This window comes from Coregonus lavaretus (genome assembly GCF_964263955.1).
Source record: "Coregonus lavaretus genome assembly, chromosome: 11".
NCBI lineage: Eukaryota > Metazoa > Chordata > Actinopteri > Salmoniformes > Salmonidae > Coregonus > Coregonus lavaretus.
Genome location: NC_139998.1, coordinates 6,685,900 through 6,707,840, shown reverse-complemented (window position 1 = coordinate 6,707,840; position 21,941 = coordinate 6,685,900). Strand labels below are relative to the sequence as shown.

General features: G+C 38.9%; 1 protein-coding gene across 1 annotated transcript; it reads right to left on the bottom strand.

The window, feature by feature from the left end:
• Positions 1-1,464: 1,464 nt before the first annotated feature.
• On the bottom strand, positions 1,465-21,521 carry LOC311137010 (troponin I, slow skeletal muscle-like; the record flags this gene model as incomplete). The annotated part of the gene is made up of 10 exons (XM_084171337.1): positions 1,465-1,545; positions 1,751-1,924; positions 8,829-8,918; positions 9,583-9,714; positions 10,916-10,970; positions 18,904-18,923; positions 20,715-20,846; positions 21,094-21,135; positions 21,271-21,289; positions 21,511-21,521. 10 exons carry the CDS (start codon positions 21,519-21,521, stop codon positions 1,465-1,467), a joined length of 756 nt encoding a protein of 251 aa, XP_084027463.1.
• Between the last annotated feature and the right edge of the window lie 420 nt (positions 21,522-21,941).

Sequence of the window (21,941 nt, the reverse complement as noted above, 5' to 3'; positions counted from 1 at the left end):
CAAACTCCACTATGGCCAAGACCAAAGAGCTGTCAAAGGACACCAGAAAAAAAATTGTAGACCTGCACCAGGCTGGGAAGACTGAATCTGCAATAGGTAAGCAGCTTGGTTTGAAGAAATCAACTGTGGGAGCAATTATTAGGAAATGGAAGACATACAAGACCACTGATAATCTCCCTCGATCTGGGGCTCCACGCAAGATCTCACCCCGTGGGGTCAAAATGATCACAAGAACAGTGAGCAAAAATCCCAGAACCACACGGGGGGACCTAATGAATGACCTGCAGAGAGCTGGGACCAAAGTAACAAAGCCTACTATCAGTAACACACTACGCCGCCAGGGACTCAAATCCTGCAGTGCTAGACGTGTCCCCCTGCTTAAGCCAGTACATGTCCAGGCCCATCTGAAGTTTGCTAGAGTGCATCCAGAAGAGGATTGGGAGAAAGTCACATGGTCAGATGAAACCAAAATAGAACTTTTTGGTAAAAACTCAACTTGTCGTGTTTGGAGGACAAAGAATGCTGAGTTGCATCCAAAGAACACCATACCTACTGTGAAGCATGGGAGTGAAAACATCATACTTTGGGGCTGTTTTTCTGCAAAGGGACCAGGACGACTGATCCGTGTAAAGGAAAAATGAATGGGGCCATGTATCGTGAGATTTTGAGTGAAAACCTCCTTCCATCAGCAAGGGCATTGAAGATGAAACGTGGCTGGGTCTTTCAGCATGACAATGATCCCAAACACACCGCCCGGGCAACGAAGGAGTGGCTTCGTAAGAAGCATTTCAAGGTCCTGGAGTCTCCAGATCTCAACCCCATAGAAAATCTTTGGAGGGAGTTGAAAGTCCGTGTTGCCCAGCGACAGCCCCAAAACATCACTGCTCTAGAGGAGATCTGCATGGAGGAATGGGCCAAAATACCAGCAACAGTGTGTGAAAACCTTGTGAAGACTTACAGAAAACGTTTGACCTGTGTCATTGCCAACAAAGGGTATATAACAAAGTATTGAGAAACTTTTGATATTGACCAAATACTTATTTTCCACCATAATTTGCAAATAATTCATTAAAAATCCTACAATGTGATTTTCTGGAAAAAAAATTCTAATTTTGTCTGTCATAGTTGACGTGTACCTATGATGAAAATTACAGGCCTCTCTCATCTTCTTAAGTGGGAGAACTTGCACAATTGGTGGCTGACTAAATACTTTTTTCCCCCACTGTACAAAAAGGAACAAATATATTTATTAACTTTTTCTTTCTTCTCCATGTGTTCATTCAGTTGTCTCTTACAGTTATTCTTGATACCTTCAGTTGTCCTCTCCTTTTCTGTTGTCCTTGATAATCATCACTAATCTGCAAAACATTTCATATACCAAAGTAAACAGATGTTCTATGTTTCAGCAATATGTTGTCTACAGGAATTGATCTTCTCAGTACATGCAATGTTTTGTGTACCTTATCAAGCATCAAACATCTTCTTTCTGCCCTCCATGCCTGACATGGCGTCCACGTTTTGACGCCAGTCGGTGACCTCCTCTTTCTGTGGGGACCAGAAATGTATCATTGACACTCAATCAGTCATTGACAAACAAACTAGCTTAAGAATAAACAACAAGTACATAATTTGGCTTAGAGATGAAGAGGTTCTTAGATTTCAACTGTCTGTGATAGTACCTAAATATAACAAGAAAAAGCAAGCAGACATCTTGACAAAGTACAGCGGACTGAGCATGCACCAGTTGTACCTTTTCCTCTGCTTTCTTGACTGTCTTGAGGTTGGACTTGAAGTCGATTGTCTCCTTGTGCTTGGAGCCCAGCAGAACACTGAGCATCATCTCAGCTGAGATCTTCACCTTCTTCAGGGTTGGCTTCTTGAACTTGCTCTGCAGCTCAATGATCTTCAGCCCCAACTCATGGCTCTGGCAGAGCACAGAGAACAGAGGACATTATAACTTTCAGCCACAGTACAGGCTCTCACATTTACTGACCATTGGCTGCGTCCCAAATGGCACCCTATTCACTTGATAGTGCACAAATGTAGACCAGGGCCCATAGGGCTTTGGTCCAAAGTAGTGCACTGTATAGGGAATAGAGTGCCATTTGAGACAGACGCTTAGTCCTCCCAGTTGTACTGCAACTAGTATGTACTGTGGCTGACGTTCACTCTTAGTTCATGTTGTGAACTCATAGCCACTGGGAGGCAGTGTTTTGTATTATCAAAGACAGTACAGTATGAAGATAGAAATAGAAATCCCCGATCACGCTTGTAGGTATACTGCACATCGACAAATCAAAGGCACTCCTTCGATATAAAGTTGTTTTTGACGAAAATGAAAATGTGTCAGTTTGACACTTTCACGAGGTTGGAGTAATAACATGTTTAGCTACGCAAGACATTGGCTTGAATCTAGGTTGTGCCTTTAGATTTCGAGAACATTAACAACTGAGGAATAATATTTCACTTCTCTCATTGACTTCTCAAACCCCAAACTCTGGCCTGGTCTGCCGAGTCTGCTTCACTTGAGTACAAGTATTTGGTTTTAAATATATTTAAGTAACTGCAAAAAATATACTTAAGTATCAAAAGTAAAGTAAAAGTATAAATCATTTGAATTCGCTTACATTAAGTAAACCAAAAGACACAATGCTCTTGTTTTTAAAAAATCGACAGATTGCCAGGGGCACACTCCAACACTCAGACATAATTTACAAATGAAGCATTTGTGTCAGTCTGCCAGATCAGTGGCAGTAGGGATGACTAGGGATGTTCTCTTGATACAGTTGAAGTCGGAAGTTTACATACACTTAGGTTGGAGTCATTAAAACTCATTTTTCAACTTCTCCACAAATTTCTTGTTAACAAACTATTGTTTTGGCAAGTCGGTTAGGACATCAACTTTGTGCATGACACAAGTAATTATTCCAACAATTGTTTACAGACAGATTATTTCACTTATAATTCACTGTATCACAATTCCAGCGGGTCAGAAGTTTACATACACTAAGTTGACTGTGCCTTTAAACAGCTTGGAAAATTCCAGAAAATGATGTCATGGTTTTAGAAGCTTCTGATAGGCTAATTGACATCATTTGAGTCAATTGGAGGTGTACCTGTGGATGTATTTCAAGGCCTTCCTTCAAACTCAGTGCCTCTTTGCTTGACCTCATGGGAAAATCTAAAGAAATCAGCCAAGACCTCAGAAAATAATTGTAGACCTCCACAAGTCTGGTTCATCCTTGGGAGCAATTTCCAAACGCCTGAGGGTACCACGTTCATCTGTACAAACAATAGTATGCAAAAAAGAATGGGGGGGGGGGGAAATACACTTCTCCCATGGGCAAAGAAATTCAAAAGGGGTGATGATATTAATTAATAGTAATTTCGATCCGAATGTGCAAATTGTCAAAATAGATACGCAAGGTAGATGGATTATTTTAAATATGTTATTGGACCATAAACAGATATGGCTCATTAACCTTTACGGACCAAATAATGATGATCCACAATTCTTTGACAATATATATAATAAATTATCAAGCCTGCAAGCAATTCAAGACAATATTATTATGGTGGGGGATTATAATACTGTTTTAAATAGCTCAATGGACCGTAAAGGAAATCACACCACAAACAATCACCCACATGCTCTTAAGGAAATTGTGAATGTCATGGATACATTAGAACTAGTAGATATATGGAGGCTTAAATATACTGATCTAGTGAGATATACATGGCGGAGACTGAATCAAGCTAGTCGTCTTGACTTCTTTCTTATCTCATTCTCGTTGGCACCAAAAGTAAAAAAAAGTGTTGATAGGGGACAGAATGCGGTCGGACCATCATATAATAGGCATATACATTACTCTTACTGAATTTCCACATGGGCGAGGATATTGGAAATTTAATCAAAGCCTATTGGATGATAATTTATTTATAATTAGAACAAAGGAATTTATAACTGACTTTTTCCAACATAACATAGGAATCCCCTTATTGTATGGGACACCTTTAAATGTGCCTTTAGAGGCCATGCAATTTCATTACTCATCTCGAAAACAAAAGCAATTTAGGTCAAAAGAGTTTATACTAAGAAAGGAAATAGAAAGTCTAACAGAACAGATAGATGGCAATAAAAACTGTAACATAGAGGCTCAGAATAAATTAGAGGAAAAACTAAAAGAAATGGAGAAACTTATTCAAGAAAGATCAAGTGTAATATATTATAAAAATAAAGCAAACTGGATGGAATATGGGGAAAAATGCACAAAATTCTTTTTTAATCTTCAACATAGGAATGCTACCAAAAATAACTTAATGAAACTGGTTACAATTGACGGAGTCACCCATAATTCACCAAATGATATTTTGAAGGAAGAAACAAAGTACTTTAAGCATATGTTTTCTTTTCAGTCGCCTCCATCTCCTCTAACTGAAGCTAATTGTAGAGATTTTTTTTCTATTGATAATGTCAAATTAACAGCCACACAGAAAGACTCATGTGAAGGTGAAATTACAGAGGAGGAACTTCTGGATGCAATTAAAGACTTTAAGTCTGGGAAAACTCCAGGGTTGGATGGCATACCAGTCGAGGTATACCAAACCTTTTTTGATATACTAAGAGGACCGTTATTAGCATGTTTTAACCACTCCTATGTAAATGGTAGATTATCTGACACTCAAGAAGAAGGTCTGATCTCATTATTACTGAAACAGGATACAAGTGGAAAATATAAAGATCCAGTCCATTTACAAAATTGGAGGCCGCTTACACTTCAGTGTTGTGATGCAAAAATCCTAGTAAAATGTATAGCGCATAGAATTAAAAAGGTATTGTCTGATATTATTCATTCTAATCAGACAGGTTTTTTACATGGAAGATACATTGGAGATAATATAAGGCAAGTATTGGAAACAATAGAACACTATGGAAAATATGGGAAACCAGGCCTGCTATTCATAGCAGACTTCGAAAAGGCATTTGATAAAGTTCGACTGGGGTTTATATATAAATGCCTGGAGCATTTCAATTTTGGAGAATCTCTTATAAAATGGGTCAAAATCATGTATAGTAACCCTAGGTGTAAAATAGTAAATAATGGCTATTTCTCAGAAAGTTTTAAACTGTCAAGAGGAGTGAAACAAGGTTGTCCACTATCGGCATATCTATTTATTGTGGCCATCGACATGTTAGCTATTAAAATCAGATCCAATAATAATAATATCAGAGGATTAGAAATACAGGGCTTAAAAACAAAGGTGTCATTGTACGCTGATGATTCATGTTTTCTTTTAAATCCACAACTAGAATCCCTCCACAGCCTCATAGAGGATCTAGATACATTTTCTAACCTCTCTGGATTACAACCAAATTATGACAAATGTACTATATTACGTATTGGATCACTAAAAAATACAATTTTTACATTACCATGTAGTTTACCAATAAAATGGTCTGATGGTGATGTGGATATACTCGGAATACATATCCCAAAGGAAATAAATTATCTCACTTCAATAAATCTTAATAGAAAGTTAGCAAAAATAGATAAGATCTTACTACCATGGAAAGGAAAATACCTGTCAATTTGTGGAAAAATCACCCTGATTAACTCTTTAGTATTATCCCAGTTTACCTATTTGCTTATGGTCTTGCCTACGCCTAGCGAACAGTTTTTTAAATTATGAGAAAAAAATATTCAATTTTATTTGGAACGGCAAGCCAGACAAAATTAAAAGGGCATATTTATATAATGAATATGAATTCGGAGGACAGAAATTATTAAATATTAAAGCATTAGACCTATCACTAAAAGCTTCAGTCATACAAAAGTTATACTTAAATCCGAACTGGTTCTCAAGCAAATTAGTAAGATTGTCTCACCCAATGTTCAAGAAAGGCCTTTTTCCCTTTATTCAGATTACAACAACTAATTTGCAGTTATTTGAAAAGGAAATCATCTCCCAAATATCACTATTTCTAAAACAAGCCATAGAAAGTTGGTTGCAATTTCAATTTAATCCTCCAGAAATGACAGAACAAATAATGCAACAAATATTGTGGTTAAATTCAAATATACTAATTGACAAAAAATCTTTATTTTTTGACAGAATGTTTAAAAAAGGTATAATCTTCATAAATGATATCATCGGTAGGACTGGTGGAGTTATGTCGCACATGCAGCTAACAAAAACATATGGAAATGTCTGCTCTACCCAAAATTACAACCAAATAATTGCAGCCTTACCGCAAAAGTGGAAGAGGAAAGTGGAAGGGTGAGAAAGTAAGGAACTTGTCTGTCGGCCTTGCATTAAAGAACATAATTGGTTAAGGAAAACTGTGATAAATAAAAAAGTATATCAGTTTCACTTAAGGACCAAAGAATTGACAGCCGTCCCATATAGATTGCAAAATTGTTGGGAAGAGATCTTTGACGTACCGATCCCATGGCATAGTGTTTATGAACTGACACGCAAAACGACACCGGATTCAAAAATTTGAATCTTTCAATTTAAATTATTATATAACATTTTTGCTACCAATAGAATGTTATTTATATGGGGGATAAAATCTAACCAGCTCTGCAGATTTTGCTGTGAAGAGACAGAATCATTAGATCATTTGTTTTTGTTCTGTCCATTTGTAGCTTGTTTTTGGACACAGGTCCAGGAATGGCTAAATGATTGCAATATTTACCTGGAGCTAACCTTGCAAATAGCATTACTGGGTGATCTGAAAAGTCATAGTCAATCGATCAATAATATAATAATACTTTTAGCAAAAATGTTTATTTTTAATTCACAATCTGTAGAAGCAATGAGAATAGAAAGGTTCAGAACTTTTGTAAAACATCACAGTACGGTTGAAATATATATGGCAAATAGAAATCCTATATGGATGGTGTTAAGAGATAGATGGGAGGTATTGAATAGAGTTGAAGGATGGGGCTAATAACAAATAACAACAAATAATAACAAAGATAGCTAATAATGTAAGCATACTGTGTCCATAATAAGTATATAGGTTGTATGTTGGGAGCTTTTGGGAAAGAGCACAGTTAGAAAGATATGGCATATAGAAGCAAACCGGATGGACATCATGAAAATAATCGGAGAGGTTGAGAGTAGAAGAAGTTCAGGAGCAAAAAAATTATAATATATATATGTATATATATATATATATATATATATATATATATATATATATATATATATATATATATAAAATTAACTGTGTCCATAAGGTGTAGATAGTAAGTATAGACCGGAAGTAGAGGCCTGGGCATTGTTGTTCACTAATTTACTCCAAGTAGGGAAAGGATGGCAGGGTTGAAAAGTAATAAAGGGGAGTATATATATAAAAAACATGGGGGATTGGAAGTGATGCAGACAATTACATTGATAGAAGTTACAATCTATCTGCAATATTAAGCTGATCCATCCCCCCAAAAAAGGAAAATAAAAATAAAATAAATTTTTTTTTTTAAAAGATGAAAAAAACAAAAACAAAAAAAATTGTATGCTAGTATAAACACCATGGGACCACGCTGCCGTCATACCGCTCAGGAAGGAGACGCGTTCTGTCTCCTAGAGATGAATGTACTTTGGTGCGAAAAGTGCAAATCAATCCCAGAACAACAGCAAAGGACCTTGTTAAGATGCTGGAGGAAACAGGTACAAAATTATCTATATCCACAGTAAAACGAGTCCTATGTCGATACATAACCTGAAAGGCTGCTCAGCAAGGAAGAAGCCACTTCTCCAAAACCACCATAAAAAAGCCAGACTACGGTTTGCAACTGCACATGGGGACAAAGATCGTACTTTTTGGAGAAATGTCCTCTGGTCTGATGAAACAAAAATAGAACTGTTTGGCCATAATGACCATCATTATGTTTGGAGGAAAAAGGGGAAGGCTTGCAAGCCGAAGAACACCATCCCAACCGTGAAGCACGGGGGTGGCAGCATCATGCTGTGGGGGTGTTTTGCTGCAGGAGGGACTGGTGCACTTCACAAAATAGATGGCATCATGAGGAAGGAAAATTATGTGAATATATTGAAGCAACATCTCAAGACTTCAGTCAGGAAGTTAAAGCTTGGTCGCAAATGGGTCTTCCAAATGGACAATGGCCCCAAGCATACTTCCAAAGTTGAGGCCTACAAACCTGACTCAGTTACACCAGCTCTGTCAGGAGGAATTGGCCAAAATTCACCCAACTTATTGTGGGAAGCTTGTGGAAGGCTACACAAAACGTTTGACCCAAGTTAAACAATTTAAAGGCAATGCTACCAAATACTAATTGACTGTATGTAAACTTCTGACCCACTGGGAATGTGATGAAAGAAATAAAAGCTGAAATAAATCATTCTCTCTACTATTATTCTGACATTTCACATTCTTAAAATAAAGTGGTGATCTTAACTGACCTAAGACAGGGAATTCTTACTAGGATTAAATGTCAGGAATTGTGAAAAACTGAGTTTAAATGTATTTGGGTAAGGTGTATGTAAACTTCTGACTTCTACTGTAAGTGTGTGAATCGTACCATTTTCCTGTCCTGCTAAGCATTCAAAATGTAACGTGTACTTTTTGGGTGCCAGGGAAATGCATGGAGTAAAAAGTACATTTTTGTCTTCAGGAATGTAATGAAGTAAAAATATAAGTTGTCAAAAATATAAATAGTAAAGTAAAGTACAGATACCACCCAAAAAACGAATTAAGTAGTACTTAAAATTATTTTTATTTAATACTTTACACCCCTGATCTTTTGTCATTTCCCTCTGCAATTATTAGTTTTCTACAAATTTATTTTTGAGTATCCTACCTCCTTGTCATTTTTCATAACTTTGAGTGCCACGTCGTATCGCTCCTCATCTACCACGTCGATCTTATGGTACAGATCTTTGCACAAATCCTGCCAAGAGAACAAAAGACAGCTAATTTATCTTTTTTTTTTTTACACTTTCTGTAAAGAATTTAAACTGTGTCGTGTATTATAATGCATTATGCACACCTCACATGGCTAGATAAATGCACTCAGTATTGTTTGCAATATCAATGTGAGTATCAGTCTGTATACCTAAGTCTATATCCAGGTCTGTCTTGAAAAATAGATTTTTATCTCAACGAGACCAACCTGGTTAAACAAAGTACATATATTTTAATCCCTTATTTTACTGAGAAAACATTCTCATCTACAGCAACAACCTGGGGAGTAGTTACAGGGGACAGGAATGAGCCAATTGAAAGCTGGGGATAATTAGGTGGCCAGATTGGGAATTTAGCCATGACACCGGAGTTAACACCCCTTCTCTTACAATAAGTGCCTTGGGATCTTCAGTGACCACCGAGAATCAGGACACCTGTTTTAACATCCCATCTGAAAGACAGCACCCTACATAGGGCAGATATGTTTTTTAGACCAGAGGAAACAGTGCCTCCTACTGGCCCTCCAACACCACTTGCAGCAGTATCTGGTCTCCCATCCAGGACTAACCCTGCTTAGCTTCAAGAGGAAAGCCAGTAGTGGGATGCAGGGTGGTATGCTGCTGGCAGGCTTAATCTTAAATAAATAATACCATGAGCTCATCAACAGACAAGCCAGAAAGTTTGAGAGGAGGGACTCTCTCTGCCAGAGCTTCTTCTCTTTCTCTCTTCTTCTCCTCTGTCTCAACCTCTAGCATCTGGCCAGCTACAGTCAGCAATCTGATCTGTAAGAAGGAAACATAAAGCTACAGTCAGCAATCTGATCTGTAAGAAGGAAACATAAAGCTACAGTCAGCAATCTGATCTGTAAGAAGGAAACATAAAGCTACAGTCAGCAATCTGATCTATAAGGAGGAAACATAAAGCTACAGTCAGCAATCTGATCTGTAAGAAGGAAACATAAAGCTACAGTCAGCAATCTGATCTGTAAGAAGGAAACATAAAGCTACAGTCAGCAATCTGATCTGTAAGAAGGAAACATAAAGCTACAGTCAGCAATCTGATCTGTAAGAAGGAAACATAAAGCTACAGTCAGCAATCTGATCTGTAAGAAGGAAACATAAAGCTACAGTCAGCAATCTGATCTATAAGGAGGAAACATAAAGCTACAGTCAGCAATCTGATCTACAGGAAGGAAATAAAGCTACAGTCAGCAATCTGATCTACAGGAAGGAAACATAAAGCTACAGTCAGCAATCTGATCTATAGGAAGGAAACATAAAGCTACAGTCAGCAATATGATCTACAGGAAGGAAACATAAAGCTACAGTCAGCAATCTGATCTATAGGAAGGAAACATAAAGCTACCACATGAGGTTGGTGGCACCTTAATTGGAGAGAAAGGGCTCGTGGTAATGGCTGGAGCGGAATGAGTGGAATTGTATCAAACACATGGTTTCTATGTGTTTGATTCCATTCAATTCGCTCATTCCAGTCATTATTATGATCTGTCCTCCACTCAGCAGTTTCCACTGAAAACTGCAGTGATCAATCTGATCTATAGGAAGTATAAAGCTACAGTCAGCAATCTGATCTATAGGAAGCATAAAGCTACAGTCAGCAATCTGATCTATACGAGCACAAACATCCAAAGGAATGTAAACATAGGTTCAAAAGATCACAAGAGGTCGGGGTTCATGACCTACACATGAGCTACACATTATGACATAAATTCTGTTTATATCAGTGGAGGCTGCTGAGGGGAGGACGGCTCATAATAATGGCTGGAATGGAGTCAGTGGAATGGTATCAAACACATCAAAGACGTGGTTTCCATGTGGTTGATGCCATTCCATTGACTCCATTCCAGCCATTATTATGAGCCTTCCTCCCCTCAGCAACCTCCACTGGTTTATATACTGTTCATATCTCAAGTGTAAGACTACATCTTTGTTTCTTGTGTTGACCATGGACGTCAACGCTCACCTTCAACCCCAATCGTCGGGCTGAGGAGATCTTGGACTTTTCTTTTGGTTTCGGTCTGTGTCAGCGTTAAATGACAGAGGGGGAGAAATAGAGAACATAGAAATGTGCTATTCTGTCATATGATGTGGTTAATCTTTCAAATGCACACGTAAACATGAATACTTACGCATCCGCCATGTTTGCCTTCTTGTCTTAGCCCTGAAATTTGGATAGAGAAAAAGTTATCATTTTCGCCCCCCACACAAAAAATTATCAAAAATATATATTTTTTTGAATAATCGTAATTATCAACAACAACCAAATGTATTAAGTTGAAAAATGTAGTGTATCTTTCACTTATTGAGCTGTTGCCAATGCTGAAGATGGGGATTGATGACTGGTTAAATCCTTGTTTGGGTCAGTTATGTCACTCACTCAGTGCATGTGTTGTCTCATTTAAGCTCTTTTAGATCATTTCATGTGCACTGCTGGTTAAGCCTGTGTCCAAGTCCAATAGAGGCCTGTGTCCATACTTGATTTTATTGTAAAGCATTTTAATTGTGTACAGTATAAGTATGTAAGATAGAAGAGGGCTCTTGTTATTTGAAGCTCACAGGATGTGATTGCAAAGGTCACCATTAAATTGTAAAGAAAACATGGGAAATGAATACAGCTGCTCTTTCCATGACATGACCAGGTGAATCCAGGTGAAAGCTATGATCCCTTATTGATCACTTGTTAAATCCACTCCAATCCGTGTAAATGAAGGGGAGGAGTCAAGTTAAAGAAGGATTTTTAAGCCTTGAGACAATTGAGACATGGTGTATGTGTGCCATTCAGAGGGTGAATGGGCAAGACAAAGTGCCTTTGAAAGGGGTATGGTAGGAATGGGCAAGACAAAGTGCCTTTGAAAGGGGTATGGTAGTAGGTGCCAGGCGCAGCGGTTTGTGTCAAGAACTGCAATGCTGCTGGGTTTTTCACACTCAACAGTATCCCATGTGTATCAAGAATGGTCCACCACCCAAAGGACATCCAGCCAACTAGACAACTGTGGAAAGCATTGACGCTTGGCATTCAGGCCAAAGAGTTCAATCTTGGTTTCATCAGACCAGAGAATCTTTGTTGTTTCATGGTCTGAGAGTACTTTAGGTGCCTTTTGGCAAACTCCAAGTGGGCTGTCATGTGTCTTTTACTGAGGAGTGGCTTCCATCTCGCCACTCTACCATAAAGACCTGATTGGTGGAGTGCTGCAGAGATGGTTGTCATTCTGGAAGGTTCTCCCATCTCCACAGAGGAACTCTGGAGCTCTGTCAGTGTGACCATCAGGTTCTTGGTCAACCAGTGCAGTAATATTTAACAACTGATATCTAACAATTTCACAACATATACCAAATACACACAAATCTAAGTAAGGAATGGAATTAAGAATATATACATATATGGACGAGCAATGACAGAGCGGCATGGACTAAGATACAGTAGAATAGTATAGAATACAGTATATATATATATATATATATATATATATATATATATATATATATATATGACATGAGTAATGCAAGATATGTAAACATTATTAAAGTGACTAGTGTTCCATTTCTTAAAGTGGCCAGTGAATTCTAGTCTATGTCTATAGGCAGCAGCCTCTAATGTGCTAGTGATGGCTGTTCAACAGTCTGATGGCCTTGAGAGAGAAGCAGCTTTTCAGTCTCTCGAACCCAGCTTTGATGCACCTGTACTGACCTCGCCTTCTGGATGATAGCGGGGTGAACAGGCAGTGGCTCAGGTGGTTGATGTCCTTGATGATCTTTTTGACCTTCCTTTGACATTGGGTGCTGTAGGTGTCCTGGAGGGTGGGTAGTTTGCCCCCGGTAATGCGTTGGGCAGACAGTACCACCCTCTGGAGAGCCCTGCTGTTGCGGGCGGTGCAGTTGCCGTACCAGGCGGTGATACAGCCCGACAGGATGCTCTCAATTGTGCATCTGTAAAAGTTTGTTTTGTTTTAGGTGCCAAGCCAAATTTCTTCAGCCTCCTAAGGTTGAAGAGGCTCTGTTGCGCCTTCTTCACCACACTGTCTGCATGGGTGGACCATTTCAGTTTGTCAGTGATGTGTATGCCAAGGAACTTGAAGATTTTCACCTTTTCCACTCCGGTCCCGTCGATGTGGATAGGGGGGTGCACCCTCTGCTGTTTCCTGAAGTCCACGATCATCTCCTTCATTTTGTTGACGTTGAGTGAGACATTATTTTCCTGGCACCACACTCCCAGAGCCCTCACCTCCTCCATGTAGGCTGTCGCGTTATTGTTGGTAATCAAGCCTGCTACTGTTGTGTCGTCTGCAAACTTGATGACTGAGTTGGAGGCGTGCGTGGCCATGCAGTCATGGGTGAACCTGACAGGCCACCTGGGGGCTGCCCGTCAGGACGTCCAGGACCCAGTTGCACAGGGCAGGGTTCAGACCCAGGGCCTCGAGCTCAATGATGAGCTTAGAGGGTACTATGGTGTTGAATGCTGAGCTATAGTGAATGAACAGCATTCTTACATAGGTATTCCTCTTGTCTAGATGGGATAGGGCAGTGTGCAGTGTGATGGCGATTGCATTGTCTGTGGATCTTTTGGGGTGGTAAGCAAATTGAAGTGGGTCTAGGGTGACAGGTAAGGTAGAGGTGATATGATCCTTGACTAGTCTCTCAAGCACTTCATGATGACAGAGGTGAGTGCTACGGGGCGATAGTCATTTCGTTCAGTTACCTTTGCTTTCTTGGATACAGGAACAGTGGTGGCCATCTTGAAGCATGACTGGGATAGGGAGAGATTGAATATGTCCATAAACACACTAGCCAGCTGGTCTGCGCATGCTCTGAGGAAGCGGCTAGGAATGCCGTCTGGGCCGGCACCTTGCGAGGATTAACACTCTTAAATGTCTTACTCACGTCGGACACGGAGAAGGAGAGGCCACAGTCCTTGATAGTGGGCCGCGTTGGTGGCACTGTGTTATCCTCAAAGCGGGCGAAGAAGGTGTTTAGCTTGTCCGGAAGGAAGACGTCGGTGTCGGCGACGTGGCTGGTTTTCCTTTTGTAGTCCGTGATTGTCTGTAGACCCTGCCACATACGTCTCGTGTCTGAGCCGTTGAATTGCGACTCCACTTTGTCTCTATACTGATGTTTTGCCTGTTGGATTGCCTTGTGGAGTGAATAGCTACACTGTTCATATTCTGCCATATTCCCAGTCACCTTGCCATGGTTAAATGCGATCGTCCGCGCTTTCAGTTTTGCGTGAATGCTACCATCTATCCACGATTTCTGGTTGGGGTAGGTTTTAATAGTCACAGTGGGCACAACATCTCCTATACACTTCCTGATAAACTCAGTCACCGTTTCAGTGTATTCGTCTAAATTATTTTCGCAAGCTACCCGGAACAAATCCCAGTCCGCATGATCAAAACAATCTTGAAGCATGGATTCCGATAGGTCAGACCAGCATTGACTAGTCCTTAGCACGGGTACTTCCTTTTTGAGTTTCTGCCTATTGGAATGGAGTCGTGGTCAGATTTGCCGAAAGGAGGGCGGGGCCTTGTAAGCATCCCAGAAGTTTGAATAGCAATGGTCTAGTGTTTTAGCAGCGAGAGTACAACAGACGATTGAACTTCGGCAGCCTAGTCCTCAAATTAGCTTTGTTAAAATCCCCAACTACAATTAATGCAGCCTCAGGATATGTGGTTTCCAGTTTGCATAAAGTCCAGTAAAGTTCTTTGAGGGCCGTCGTGGTATCGGCTTGAGGGGGATATAAACTGCCGTGGCTATAACCGAGAAATTATCTTGGGAGATAATACGGTCGGCAATTGATTGTGAGGTATTCTAGGTCGGGTGAACAAAATAACTTGAGCTCCTGTATGTTACTACAATGACACCATAAGTCGTTAATCATGAAACACACACCTCCGTCCTTCTGCTTCCCGGAGAGATATTTATTTCTGTCCGATGAACTGAGAACCCATCTGGCTGGATCGATTTCGACAGAATATCCCGAGAGAGCCATGTGTCTGTGAAACAAAGTATGTTACACGCCCTGAAGTCTCTCTGGAAAGAAACCCTTGCCCTGAGCTTTTCAACTTTGTTATCCAAAGACTGAACATTAGCGAGTAATATACTCGGAAGCGGTGGGTGGTGTGCACTCCTCCTAAGTCGAACCAGCAGGCGGCTCCGAGTGCCTCTCCTCCGCCGGCAATGTTTTGGGTCGGCCTCTGGAATCAGTTAAATTGCCCTGGGGAGAGCGAACAAAGGATCTGCTTCGGGAAAGTCGTATTCCTGGTCGTAATGCTGGTAGTTCTGGTGAGTTACCGCCTCTCTGATATCCAATAGTTTTCCCCGGCTGTATGTAATGATACAAAACATTTTCTGAGCTAATAATGTTTTAAAAAATCATACATAAAAAAATTAAATACCGCAAAGTTTCCTAAGAGCTAGTCGCAATCTTCTTCCCTTTAAGAATGATGGAGCCCACTGTGTTTTTGGGGATTCAATGCTGCAGAAATGTTTTAGTACCCTTCCCCAGATCTGTACCTTAACACAATCCTGTCTCGGAGCTCTACGGACAATTCCTTCGACCTCATGGCTTGGTTTTTGCTCTGACATGCACTGTGGGAAGTTATATAGACAGGTATGTGCCTTTCCAAATCCTGTCCAATCAATTGAATTTATCACAGGTGGACTCCAATCAAGTTGTAGAAACATCTCAAGGATGATCAATAGAAACAGGATGCACCTGAGCTCAATTTCGAGTCTGTGTGAAGGGTGTGAATACTTATGTAAATAAGGTATATCCAATTTTAATTTTTTATACATTTGCAAACATTTCTAAAAACCTGTTTTCGTTTTGTTATTATGGGGTATTGTGTGTAGATTGAACAGGATTTTGTATATTTTTATCCATTTTAGAATAAGGCTGTAACGTAACAAAATGTGAAAAAAGTCAAGGGGTCTGAATACTTTCCGAATGCACTGTATCACATATTAATATTTTTGGGGAAATGTGAGGGCATGCACTTTAACACTCCAAATAAAAGCCGTTTACAACACATTTACATTTTATTAACAATTTCAAAGGCAGCTCTGGTTAATTTGAGAGCAAAAAAAGGTGTGCCAAAATGTTATATTTAAATAGTTATTGTAAAATATAAACATTGTATAATTTTTTGAATATCTAAGCTTTAAAATGTGTGGTGTTACCATTTATCTCCAAAACTGACCAGAGTGTCTGCATAGGTGTCAATAAGTCTCCATAACCCACTAATTCAAGGGCATGTGAACTTATTAACACTATCTCACTGTCAGTCTTGAGCAAAATGTTAATCCAATGTGTCGTCATTTTATACCATACATTTCCATTCTGAATTCAAGCAGCCCTCCAGAAATAAATACAATTGACCTATGCTGAAAAATGACACATTCCCAAACTGTTTTCCACTGCTCTCCTCAACCAGTGACACTCCTCCTGCATTCATTTCAAACCTAAAATGTAATACATTTCATCCACACAGAAGATGAAATATTAAAAACGTACGTTTCTTAATATTAAGCCAAAGTGGTAATTGAGACATGCCCTACCTTTAAGGTGTAGAAAAGGCTGAACGAGAGAGTGAGGGACTGTAGGGTGGGAGAGTAGCTGAGAGAGGATAGGGAAAAAAACATTCAGATTTATAGTTTCTGACCCCCGTGTGAATGGCTCACTAAAATAGACTGCTCTCTGTCCGAGTCACTCTCCCACTGACACTGACTTTTACTGTTGCACATAGCATCTAAATGTTATTCAGGCAGGTAAGTGCTGTAATAAAACAACTTTTATGGACTTGGACGTTTGGGGCGGTACACTGTCGGTCTGTCTCGTGGTTCTGACTCCATCCGTTGGTGGCAAGTTGACATGTAGCATTTAGTGCTACAATCACCTCTAAACCCTTTTTCTAGAGCAGTATCATACCTACACCTTTAGAACTTTGGAGTTTTGTCATAGGGATGTCCTAAATTGGACACCGTAACACTGTCTTGTTGACCACCTTTCTCAGGTGACAGTTGCAAGTCTTACATCTAATAGATAAACATTTGATGTTTTCAATCTTACATTCATAGCAATTATTTAATTTGTCATAATATTTAGAAACAGTGGTAAAGGGCATCCTTGTCTTACACCCCTAGATAATGTAATGTAAAACAAATAACCATTATTTACGTTTGAATTCTTTTTTTTTATGAAGGCCATTGAAGGCCGAAATTTTAATCTTTTAACTTTGGTTAAATAAAACAATGCATTTTTAATGGTGAGCGAGCGTCGCGCCTTTTCCTTTTCAATGATGATTAAATGTTTCTGTTGCATCGCGACTCACGTCACTTATTTTCGTTATTTATGTTTGCACATTAATGTATTCAACAATATTTGGCACATTCCTAAAAGTCAGAGGCATCTGTTTGAATTTGGCCCTATACCCCCAAATTAATCAATCTCAGGGCATAATATCACTGGACAATACCAAGAAAACACTTGGGGTTGATTCTCTGCATCTTTTAATTATATTCTGTCAAAATCAAAGTAATTTGATAGCATTGTTAAGGATCCCCATATATAGCAATCTGATGTCAATTAGAACTGTCTTTCTATATATCTAACATAGGTACCACATCACATTTAGGTGTCTGTATGAAATAATTAGCCAACACATCGGACCGCCACCTGTGACCTGAAAACAAAGCAATATAAATCTTAGTGGCTCTTTATTTAGTGTAGTAGAATAATAGGAATGAACAGGTGTTGGTGTTAAGTGGCAGATCTTGATGTGGTGTAACCTGATTCAGTCCGAGTTCATTCTTTGTGTGAATCCTGTAAGAGACATCAATGGTACAAAGAAATGGATCACTTTGACATATAAAGTATTTATCAGAGCCATGTCTTTGTGGAACAGCCTAATAAAAATGAGTACACTGTCATTATAGAAGAGGTCATGATATGTACCATAGTATTGGATCACTTGGAAATGACCACTCTGAATTTCTTTTCTTGGAAGAATATAAAACATCAGTGGTTCAGTACTGTTTTTGGTAGATTATCTTAAGATGTCACGTTAGTGTGACCCGTGGTGTTACCTGGTCAGGTCACATGGTCAGGATAGACTCCTGCCCCCACACAACCCTTAACTCCTGGTACACAACACCATGTGTCTATTGTCAATCACAATATCCTCAATAAAAGTCTTAGACAAAGTCTCTTTTTACTGAACCAGTCTCTTCAGAGTACGATAGTAACCCTGACCCTCTGACCCTCATTATGTTTGGAAAGGTCAGAGATCCTAATATGTGTCTTACGTCTTCTTTGATTTACAGACGTTGTTAAACGTTATGGCTAACTCTGTTTGTTCTCGTGTGGGAGTGAGGAGACCTTGAAGTATAAAGAGAGCAGCTAGCTGATCACTGAGGTACTGTGCACAGTAGTAAGTAGTAAAATACTTGATAATACCCAGTGAAAGCAAACTAAGTAAGTAGGTAAATAAGTAAGTGAGAAAGAAAGTAAGTAAGCAAGTAAGCTGGTAAGCAAGTAAGTTCATACATTTTTAAGAAATTGTCCAAAGACTCATATTTTTGTTTTTGTTCAGAGGTATTTATTTTCATGGCTGACACCTGTCTTTTCTAGACATTAAAACTGAATAGAACAAAGTACACAACTCAAAGTAACTCAAAGGACATAACAGACTATACAACTCAAAGTAACTCAAAGGACATAACAGACTATACAACTCAAAGTAACTCAAAGGACATAACATACTATATAACTCAAAGGATATAACAGACTATACTCTTTTGTTTTCTTTCTTTGTGAAAAGGATTCATGAATAATGAAGACATTCATTGTATGATCCAAGTGTTCCTACCTCAACATTAGTGACACTATCAAATCTAAACATGAAAAATATACACCAAATTATGGAAATAAATTATAAGTACCATTTAGATATACTACACCTGATGGCTTTATTGCGTTCCTATAATAACACGATAGTTTGTGTACAATTTAATTGAGTATTTCCCCCTCATCATCTGTCATGTTAAGGCTAAAGTACTCATTGGGAATCTGCAAGGAAATAATCAATACCTTTCCAACCACACTACCGTTCAAAAGTTTGGGGTCACTTAGACATTTCCTTGATTTCGAAAGAAAAACAATTTTTTGGTTGATTAAAATAACATCAAATTGATCAGAAATACAGTGTAGACATTGTTAATGTTGTAAATGGCTATTGTAGCTGGAAACGGCTGATTTTTAATGGAATATCTACATAGGCGTACAGAGGCCCCATTATCAGCAACCATCAGTCCTGTGTTCCGATGGCACGTTGTGTTTGCTAATCCAAGTTGATCATTTTAAAAGGCTAATTGATCATTAGAAAACCCTTTTGCAATTATGTTAGCACAGCTGAAAACTGTTGTGCTGATTAAAGAAGCAATAAAACTGGCCTTCTTAAGACTAGTTGAGTACCTGGAGCATCAGCAATTGTGGGTTCGATTACAGGCTCAAAATGGCCAGAAACAAATAACTTTCTTCTGAAACTCGTCAGTCTATTCTTGTTCTGAGAAATGAAGGTTATTCCATGCGAGAAATTGCCAAGAAACTGAAGATCTCGTACAACGCTACGTACTACTTCCTTCACAGAATAGCGCAAACTGGCTCTAACCAGAATAGAAAGAGGAGTGGGAGGCCCCGATGCACAACTGAGCAATAGGACAAATACATTAGAGTTTGTAGTTTGAGAAACAGGCGCCTTACAGGTCCTCAACTGGCAGCTTTAAATAGTACCCGCAAAACACCAGTCTCAACGTCAACAGTGAAGAGGCGACTCCGGGATGCTGACCTTCTAGGCAGAGTTGCAAAGAAAAAGCCATATCTCAAACTGGCCAATAAAAAGAAAAGATTAAGATGGGCAGTCTGAGATATGGCTTTTTCTTTGCAACTATGCCTAGAAGGCTTGTTTCTCTCAGATTGAATGCTGATATTTTTACAATTCCAAATATATTCCAGTTAGTTCCATGATTGAGTGACTCAATCAACCCCTGTGGCCTTCAACTCCTGATCTCCATGACCCCTGGGCAATGTTTATGTAGTTCAACAAGTAATTTAACTACATTTTTCAGTAGCTTGGTGGTAGTTTAACTCAATTCAAATCTAGGTAGTGTTTTTAGTAGTTCATAATTTTTTTGCCATGTAGCGGTGTAGCTAACTAATGGAATTATACTACTTCTTTTGCTAAAATAAAATATGGGTGAAGTAGGCAAGAATTTCCTTTGTTTTTCAGTATCAGACCTGCCTAACAGATATTCTGTTAACATCTGACTCCAGAGTGAGCTGTTCTTGCAATTTGTAATCTATGAAATTTCAGATTTAGATATGATAATATATTATGAAATAGTTTGGATGTAGTGAACTACTTTTCAAAGTAACTTTAGTTACATTAAGTAAATGATATTTTGCTTAAGGGTCGCTTAAAACTTATTCCAGTGTGAAGTAATTTTTTATTTTAACTAGGCAAGTCAGTTAAGAACAAATTCTTATTTACAATGACGGCCTACACCGGCCAAATCCGGACGACGCTGGGCCAATTGTGCGCCGCCCTATGGGACTACTCACGGCCGGTTGTGACAGAGCCTGGAATCGAACCAGAGTGTCTGTAGTGACACCTTAAGCACTGAGATGCAGTGCCTTAGGCTGCTGCGCCACTTGGTAGCTTGGTAAACTATATTTTCAGAGTAGCTTCCCCAACACTGCCCCTGGGACATACCTGTAGGTCAACCAGAGCCAAACCAAAGAACTTGAGAGGGGGGACTCTCTCACTCAGAGTATGCTCTCTCTCCAGCCTCTCCTCTTCCTTCTCTGCCACCACCATCACCCCTGTCTTCTTCAGCAGTTTGGTCTGAAATAACAAGAGGAATATTATTAAGAAGAAGAATATTATAATACATAATTTATGCCATAAGTATCTTCTATCAAATAAAGACATTATTACAAATGTAAGCTAAATGATGTACTAGGCCTCCTGAGATCTATTTAACTGTATTGTTATCCTTGTGAAAATGTGATAATACAGGAGTACATAATAATTGTTTCTCGTGTGTAGTGTGTGTGTCTTGTATAGCGGTGGGGATTGGGGAAAAGAATACCTTTAGAGCCAATCTGCGGGATGCGGAGATCTTCAGCTTTTTCTACATGAACATAGAACATAGAGGTTAAATTAGAATTCATAAAATTGTCCCCATATGTCATGTTTTACTATTTTTCTGGTTACTGTCTGTTTCAATTATTACTTATCTTTTTCTCTTATTCTCTTCATACTGTACAATCGTTTTGAAAACATACCTAACACAACAGGTACACAATTAATTTACACAATTTCACCATAAGCGGTTCTGTAATAAATACAATTAAAATAAAATATGTATAATTGACTTACCACCGGTCTGTGAAGGATATTTGATCATAGTAAACAATGGAGAAATGAACACTGAGTTAGTGATAAAGCCGATAAAGGTTTTAAGCAATAATTATATCCTTTAAAAGTACATAAAAATCATACTTACGCCTCAGACATGATGTTTTATCTTTTGTTTCCTGAAAGACAGCCAAACATCCACAATTTACATTATAATGAATTTTCCTGCAGGAACTTCCTTTGCACTGAAGCCAACTTATACACATATCTGAACCCGAGAATCAGATCTGTAGTCTATCCTCTGCATTGTTGGAAAATGACCCGTAAGTAAGCATTTCACTGTTAGTCTATACCTGTTGTTTAAGAAGCATGTGACAAATAAAATTTGATTTGATTTTGATTTGAAATGTAGGCCTAGTTGTCCCATAGGCCTTGATGGGGACAACATTTCACTGTGCTTACACTATGGGATAATAATTCCCTTTGTTATCAAGGGCTTTAGTTGTGTGAGAGCTCTTGTCTGGCTACATTGCTCCCATGCTTTCCTATGGCCCAGATAGAAGCCAGATAGCAGCTGTG